Genomic DNA, 9,316 nt, shown 5'->3' with positions numbered 1-9,316 from the left:
ACTATAATTAATTTTACTAAATTGATTTTATAATGTCTGAATTGTCAAATTTGGAAAAGTCATTTCAGTCGTTAGCTCCAACAAATTATTCCTCTGCAATAGAAATTGAGCAACTAAGCATCCATAACGAGCGAAGCTTATCATTATCTGTAGAAACAATCGATTCCAAACCGACCGATCGAACGTTACAGAAAAATGTAATATACGTCGTCAATAATAACGAAACGATTGGTGACTGTGAATTGTCCACGAAAAAACGAATTCAGCACGAATATCCGTTGACAAAATGGTCAAAACGCAAGAGAGCCGCAAAAATTAATACGGAACGTGATAGGAAATTTGAAAATATTAAAAGGTTTAACGAGACAATCACGCGTGGCGCCGAAATCATCAAAGTATATTCTATTGCAGTGTACAGAGGTTTATTCCAATTTAACATCTATTATATAGATGTGTTTTATTTCAGAATCCTTCTGGAAAAACGCACATCAACAAATTGGATAAACTTAAAAAATTAAACAACGACCAATTATATCACGACAGAAGCTCTATTTAGTATGCTTCTATATTGTTTTCAACGTTTTTAACGTATTTAATATATATATATATTCAAGGTTTCTTTATTTATCCACAATATTTACTTTAGTAACGATGATATGCAAAGTGCATCACTTAATACCAGAATAGAAGCGCTTGAATTGAATTTAAAAAAAATCCAAGACGAGTTGACAACGGAAAAAAATCGGCTCGGTGGCGATACGGCAGAACATTTGAATATAGTCGAAGATCATAATATTAATAATAAGTCTGAAGAAAAATCTATTTATACGTATATCGATACAAACGATGAATTAGCTGAAAAATCTCGTTCAAATTCAGTGAGACGATAATACAGAGTGATTTTTTTATCAATGAACATTTATTATTTCGGAGTGTCGACTTTTTTCAATTTTTTTTTTCAAAATATTTAGTTTCATGCTTTTCTAAAACATTTTTATTTTTTCACCCTTATATTTAAAAGTGAAACCACTATCAACTTTTGATTTTTAAATGACAACCTATATTTAAAATTTCATAAAATAATAAGGCTATTTTTTTATGAATTTTAACGTTTAAATTATTATTTTTTATTTAATCGTTATAGCTGCTCAAATTTAGTTGATTTGAAGTTTTCGGGTGCTCGTTCTACAGGTTATTACGGCTGTAGCCTGTAAGACGTTGATTGTAACACAATTATTATTTACAAAGATTAAATTTCTTATAAAAACTACTGGCATACCCCTGTTTACTTTTTAAGTTAGATATTACAATATCTTGTATTGTACTAAAGGTAAAAAGTTTATCATTGAGTCGAACGATAGTGGATAACGAGTTTATTACATGTGAAATTAATAAATATTTACCTATTATTATTATTATTATCATTAATATTTATTAGTTATTACACATTTGACTATTGGTCTTCAGAAATTTAAAGTAGATTCATCCAACTTTGAAAAGCTATACCTCGCTAACAAAATATAGTCTTATTAATTTAGTAAATTTTTACTATAGGTTGCCATTTGAAAATCAAAAGTTGATTGTGGTTTCACTATTAAGTAGAAGGGTGAAAAAAATTAAAAAAATTACAGTTTGAGAAAAGCATGAAACAACAAATTTTGAAAAAAGTCAATACTTGATGAAATAATGAGTATTCAATATTAAAGAATCACTCTGTATGAATACAAAACAAAACATCATCTACATACTTTTTATAATTAATTGAATTATTTTTTTAAGTACAATTTTATAATACATGTATAAATGTATGATACATATTCAGATAAAACCCACGTTAGAACATATAGATGACAATACGATAAATGTAGATGATTGCTCTATGAACGAGCATGTTTTTGAGACAATTTCAAATGTGGAAACTAGATTAAAATTCAGTCCAAATATTATCGAATTTAGGGTTAGTCATACATATATAACATAAAGATATTTTAAATTAGAAATGTATTTATTTTCTGCGGATATAAAATGATTAAAGGTTTTGAGAAGGTATTCAAACGACATGATGGAAGTTAGTATTTTGGAACAACAGATAAAAGTTACTAATCGTAGTAAAACCACCGTATTGTGTCTCTATAGCCATTTGTTTGATCCAAACTCGGTACTTCGAGATAATATGAATATCATAAAAGTATAATAACTTTAATTTAGTTGAAATGGCCAAAATGAAATTGTTTATTTGTTGGTTAGGTAATACCAGTCACTTGGTGTCGTGTGCAGCCTGCTACAACGATCGTTTACTCGGTAATATTTAAACCGACGGTATTGCCCGATTTCAAAACCTATCTGAGTTTATATGGAATAAAGCTAGTGTTTGAAACTGTGACAAATAATCAACCGGATTTAAAATACGTGTTGAATATTCCAGTAAAGTTTTGCATGATTAAACCGGAACCGGAATTGGTTACCAAAACGATAACGTACGAAAATATTGTCTATATTATAATATGCACGTCATCGATACGTCATAATAATATATAAATTGCCAACTGCGTGTACTATTTTAATATTTAAAATCGTTTCAGATTTCCGGTTACACGCAACTCAAATGAAAATTGTAACTCTAAACAATATTTAATCATGAAAAATAACGGTTATGCCGATTGTGTTTTTAGCGTACTTACGGAGACGGAGTATCTGAAAAAACAAAACTCCAGTAAATATATATATATATATATATATTACTATAATAATGATGATAAAATTATTAATCAATAATATTTCTCAAAACAATTTATTGCGATACTCAAAATTTACTTAATTAAAATAATATTTATAGTTAAAACTAATTATTGAAAATAAAAACAATTGAATTAGGTACACATATTTAGTATATTTAGCCGATGAATATTGACATTGATTATTATTTATATTTGCTCTTTGCATTATCATATTGTTGTATAATACATGACTAATTTAGAATTTTAAATTATTTTTTTGTTCAGGTTACTCATCAAGTTATGACTTAAATGAAACGGAAACGGACGATGACGGCATAAAACCCGGTCTTATTATCGATTATATTATACATAAGATGTTCAGTTACTTTATGTGGAGACATCATATTAACGTGTTATTACCAGCGAAAAAATCCGTAAAAGTTCCGGTTATATTTAACCAACATTTGGCCCATTCGTCGATCACCGAATGTTATATAATAGAATTTGATAACTCAGAATATTCGATTCCAAATCAGGTACCTAACAGGATACATTTAATTACCTTCGACGAACGTTGCCACTGTGGGTTACGTCATAGCCTGACGTTAAACGCCGTCTAGAAATTGGACGTATCGCATACAATATTATACAGACGACGTTGCATATTAACGGGTTATAGTTTTTTCTCGTTTTCATTTTAGAAGGTAAATGTTATCGGACGGGTCATCGATCATCAAATCGTCGTAGATCCCAGCGTGATCGATGCCGGGCTGTGCTACTTAACAAGTTCCACGAAGATGGTCAGCTTTCAATTGCACAACACCAGCAGGGTAGTAGTGCCGTACGAAATTAGACTACCACGGGAAGTGTTCAAACACGCGGAGCTCAGTCATTCGAAAGGATACCTCAGAGCTGGGTCTTCGCTGGAAATTTTCATTCGGCTGCGTTTTAAGTGCCTATATAATATTTAATATAATTATAATTTATTGTACCTAAACACGAAACTCGTGTGGTTATACTTACAAAGTTGGCGAATACTATCATTTTAAGGTACGAAATCTTGCTTCCAAACGAATGCAAATTATATTTTGACGCAAAAAGCGGTGTTCTAAATTTCCCGGTTCGAGTTTATCCGTCAAACAGTAAAAAATGTCAGGAGGTACGCGTCTTGGCGGTGGTGACCACGCCATTCGGCCTGAAACTAACACCCGACACGTTGGATTTCGGTACGGTCAACACGACGGAAACCGTCGTTCGGAGTGTCATGTTGACCAACCATTCTAGGACCAAGATGGATTACGGATTCTTGAAACTACCAGAAGTAATTATGTGTATAACGTTAACAAAGAAAAAAATAATCACAAAAAAACGGTGAACAACATTTAAATCGTTTTAATAATTTTTCAGAGAGTTTCAGTACATCCGAATGCATTTGGTACTATATTTTCCGGCGAGAAAATTTGTCTACACTTGCATTATAGCCCCAGTGCCAGCGACTTACCACAAAACGTCCATGCGTACAACGATGATTTCGTATTGACATGCAATACAGTTACCGGTGTAAATGCAGAAATATGTCCTTTTCAAAACGATGAAATCGCACAAGTAAACCGATCGAGCACAGCATAATATTATAATATGTGTATTATTCATATGTGTATACATTGAATGAAAATATTACTTAAGTATCTGTGGAAATAATATTAATTTTATAATTAACAATTATTTATAATAAATTGAGTCTGGCAATATTATTGACTGTAGTTGGTAAATAGCGAATTAGCCAAATTGTTGCTTGTTAAATTTGCAAGTGGTCAAAAAATTCGAAATTCATTTTATACATATTTTTTTTTTAGATCGATGAAACAGTTAATGAAACAGTAGATGAACAAATATCAAATACAGTTATTATAGATCAAAAGCCAGCAGTCAGCGAAAACCAAATAAAAGAATTAAATCACGGAGCAGATAAGTTAATAATTTTAACTGTATTGATTTTCAACAATTGACTCAAATTGATACGAAATAGGATTCACTTTTCTGCAATATTAAAAGACGAAGTTGAAGTATATTTATTCGACGACAGAAATGCTATCCTTAAAGAGGCTACTTTAAGATGCCATGCAAAAATTCATGATATACCTGTAGAACTTTCCGTCCAAAAAATTATATTTGGAAAAACTCATTTCATGTCTTATTCGGTATTCAAAATTGATTTGAGGTAATTAATTGCATATTATGTATCTATTTTTCACGTTTATAATATTAATAATACATAGAAATTAATGTTAAGATTTATAATTATAACAAAATTTAAGAGCATCGAATTTGACATCTATAACCGAGCGCAACATAAATTCATTACCGGATTTCAAAATTAGATTTGAGTTTATCTCCAATGATTCTACGGTAGAATTTAAGCCAAGGAACGGAATACTACATTCAAATGAAGTTAATAAATTTAAAAACATTTACTTTTATTTTTATGACGATTACTATTTTATATTTAGGTGATTACTATTAATGTGTTATTTCGACCAAAACTTGATGATGAGGTCCAAAGTGTTTATGAAGAATGTCTCAATTCTGAAGTAATAAAATTCAAGGTCGATCAAATTTTAAGGGATACAAATTCTTTCATAAATAAAGTTAGTATAAATATTGGAAATTTTTTATTCTTAAATAATATTATATTATAGTAATGTATAATATTATACACTTTTGCAGTATCATTAGAAATAAATGTAATAATTATTGCTATATTCAACTGCAGGTTTACTCGAATAAACCATTTTTTCATAAGCAAATAAAAGTATTCGAAACCAACAAAACATTTTATTCTTTGATGTTTGATACAATGAAAATCATTTCTGCTGCGTGTTTTATACAATTCACTAATCAAAAATCAAAAGAATATTTTGGGTATTGTAATATCAAAAATTTAAATAACTGATAAATATTTATTAACAGTGTTAATTTAACACCTAATATTATAGTATTCTATTATAATGTTACCTGTTACCCTGTAGTCTGTTTCGTAAATACCTATATTGTACCTATAGTTAAATCTTTTTTTTTTTTAATTAAAAATAAATAAACGTTGTAGGAAACAAGTCATTTAAAATAATAATAAATGGATGTTATAATATTGATTATTATTGATTAGGTATCACTAATCATATTATACTTAGACAAAATGAGTAGAATACGTCAAAGTCATTATAATTTATGATATTTTTTTGCGTACGATTCATAATTGTCAATAAAAATAATCTTTTCTTGGGAAACTATTTTATATTACATTTTTACAAAAATATTAATTTTTTTACTTGTATTTTTAATTTTTTTTTTAACTCATAATTAAAACGATTTTTGTTTTTAATTTTAGTGATATTCTAATATTGGACATTGAACTATAATAGTATTTTAAATTTAGATAAGTGAAGTAATAGGTACACCATAACATTACGGGCACCTTTTGCCATTATACTATAATAATCTACTTTAAATATAAAATAATATTTATTAAATACTTATAAATCCATATTTTTAGACAAGTATAAGTTGTAATCAAAAAAATTAATATATTAATAAGGTATTTAATAAAATAAAAGAAAAAAGAAAATTTTTCTTTGAAAACTAACGTATTGTTATAAAAAATAGATAATTTTCAAACTGTATAAAAAATATTTTTTCAAACATAAAAATTGAATAAGAAAATTGCTAATAAATTTGAAATACCTATACAAGTGGACCGATTGTCTGGATTGTGTAATAAAATAATAAATAAATTATTATAAACTGCAGTAATAATGTGAGTCTGACTATCGCGTGTCTCAAATAGTTGCTGTTGTACAGTTCAGAACTCGAATTTAAAATAACAAATAGTGAATTTTTTAAATATTATTATCCAAAAGTTCATTCGTTCCAAGTTTATCTTTCCACAAATTGTAATATTTGCCATTGCAGGCAATTTATGCACATATAATATTAGAATCGCAGAATGATATTAATAAATGATATTTATAATTAATAATAGATTCTGCACGGAATCGTTGAAGCTGAGTCTCATGTGTCCGACAACAAAACCGAACATAATCTTGTTTAGCGATCGAATAGAATTTGGCAAACGGACCATGGACGTTCGTCACGACGAATGGCTGTTTGTATGTAACCCAACAACACGTCCGGTACCGTTGAAAGTTTCGCTGCCAAACCCTGTCGGACCTTTTTTCTGCGCATTTGTAATATTAAATTATTATTATTATAATAACAATGTCAATGTGTCATTTTATATGTTATGAAATTGACGGACGGGCGATAATGTTTATTTCTCTTGTTATCCCATTAGGCTCTGAACGGTGAACAGTTATTATATCCCAACCGCACGTTGCCGATCAACATTTCATTCATACCCGAACACGAGGCGACGGTGAGTGACTTTAATGCTGCTCTGTATAATATTATGTTAACAGAAATACATTTATACAATTTTAATTGCATAATAATATCATAATGTCTGGAGGTGGCTATATGTATTATAGCTGATGCCACAGTCCATAAAGCCGCGATGATGATTATGATATCATATTGTGCAGATAAAACTGTATAAAACCGTATAACAATAAAAGAAATAAAACCGTATAATTATCACCAGGAAATATTCTATGGTCCAATTGTCAAATATTCAGTATCACGAAAATACTATTAACATACTCAAATGTAAAAATATCTTCAAACCTTCTTATTAATACACTCTGTATATAATATTATTATAATACTAAAACGTTTATGCATCACGCACATATGACCCGAAAATCCTTTCCATTTCACGTGTACTTATTTCATAATTTTGTATTTGCTAAAAGGTAAATGAAATGTTAGAGTTGAGTTCTGAAGCGATGCGGCTACATGTCATGGTATCCGGTAGTGGTCTCGGACCGTCGTGTACAATCACGCCCGATGACATGTTCAACGTCATACAAACTACGCACAAACAAGCGAAAAAAGCGCTTATTTTCCGAGTAATTATTGTTGGTTTGTGTGCATCAATATCATTGAGTTTATGATCAATCTATAGTGAGAACCCTAACCAAACTGAAATCGTGCGTACGCTATATACTGATTTGGGCTGTCTTTAATTAATATTCTTACACATTCAAATTCCATATTTTCAACCAATACTTTGATAATTATAATTATACATACATATACGTATAGGTGACGAACACCAGTGGGGCGAACGTACGATTCAACGTGCAAATGGAATGGACGAGGGAGCGGTTGGAGCCGATGACCAATGACGAGACATACGAGTTTGTCGAAAAGCTCCGTGTAGCGGAGCTGGCAGACCCGAAGCGGCGTGTGGCGATGGAATCGCAGTTCGAAGGAAATTCATGGACCGTAGAATCTGTTAAAGAAAGTGCGTTTGACCTAGGAAACGGTGGTAGGCCACTGTGGTTTCATTTAGACCCGAAAGGGTCACGTTACATTCAGGTGACTTTAACGCTTCCTCGGCTCAACCGACAACCAGACGAAGACGGCGACGGCGACAGTGACGATGAAGAGTCGTTAGAGTCACCTTTCGGGAGCACCGAAGAGATTTTAAGATCTCCTGACGGAGCGGAGGAGGAAGCGTTAAAATCACCTGACTACGGTTTTGGGACGGAGTCAGCCGAACTGGGTCGAACGGCCACCGCCTTGATTGTTTCCAAGCGTCGCGTCCACGCAGCAAAGTTCAACGTGCACGTAGGACATTCGGTGCTCCGACAGTTCTACGTGTTTGGTTTTGTAGACGTGGATGAAACTGACTCTTAGAGTTTATCGTGATTATTATTACTGTTTTTATTAGTGTCGTACAATATTATAATAATATTCATATTACGCATTTACGCGGTGTATTGTTTATCGAATGTATTATTATAAATTGTTATTGAGTGAAGTGATATAGCCTAATAACCCAAGTATAGGAATTGATTAAAACACTGATAAAAACTTATCCTGCAGGTTAAAACGTCATATTTTAATTTATAATTTTATAAATATTATTCAGCGTTCGTAAATTATAATTTTTAATTTAGTTAACTTCATTATTTTTTAAATTTATTATAACTAATAGAAAAAATTAAAAAATATGTAAGTACATAAATAAAAATTAGCTAAATTGAGCTTATTAATTCGTATTAATATCCAGCTTTACAGTGGTTTAGATTAAAAACATTTAAATAAAATCTCCATTCGGCATACACAATATGCCTTCAATAATATTTGTATACCTAATTAATTTATGGGATTTGGTTAAATTTCGTCTAACAGGGTCATCATTATAATGATAAATAAAATTCGTAGCACGTGATGTAAATACGTGTTAATGACATGCTAGATATTTACTAAAAAAATAAATGTTTAAATATTTACCAATGGTGGTGAGGGGAGGGAGACACATAAATTAATATGTTCCAATTTCCCATCATTATTATAAACAACTTTTTTGTTATTAGTAATCGTAATAGATTATGTACCAAGTTACACTATTATACACATATACTCATGTAGTAATGTATAATATTATACTAAAACGTTGCCAAAATAATTATATT

At 30.3% G+C, this 9,316-nt stretch overlaps 1 protein-coding gene across 1 annotated transcript; it reads left to right on the top strand.

Moving 5' to 3' along the window:
* Positions 1 to 1,726: 1,726 nt before the first annotated feature.
* LOC132930958 (uncharacterized) lies at positions 1,727 to 9,299 on the top strand. The gene is made up of 17 exons (XM_060997083.1): positions 1,727 to 1,957; positions 2,036 to 2,188; positions 2,248 to 2,477; positions 2,583 to 2,713; positions 3,003 to 3,253; positions 3,419 to 3,669; positions 3,768 to 4,038; positions 4,125 to 4,322; positions 4,574 to 4,689; positions 4,747 to 4,938; positions 5,036 to 5,168; positions 5,228 to 5,365; positions 5,491 to 5,639; positions 6,757 to 6,961; positions 7,069 to 7,149; positions 7,586 to 7,741; positions 7,938 to 9,299. The coding sequence occupies exons 1-17, from the start codon at positions 1,796 to 1,798 to the stop codon at positions 8,532 to 8,534; spliced, it is 3,414 nt and encodes a 1,137-aa protein (XP_060853066.1). The 5' UTR covers positions 1,727 to 1,795; the 3' UTR covers positions 8,535 to 9,299.
* The last annotated feature ends 17 nt before the right edge of the window (positions 9,300 to 9,316 follow it).

This window comes from Rhopalosiphum padi, chromosome 4 (assembly GCF_020882245.1).
Source record: "Rhopalosiphum padi isolate XX-2018 chromosome 4, ASM2088224v1, whole genome shotgun sequence".
Classification (NCBI taxonomy): domain Eukaryota; kingdom Metazoa; phylum Arthropoda; class Insecta; order Hemiptera; family Aphididae; genus Rhopalosiphum; species Rhopalosiphum padi.
The sequence above is the reverse complement of the archived record's forward strand: the minus strand, read 5'-3'. Positions and strand labels throughout refer to the sequence as shown.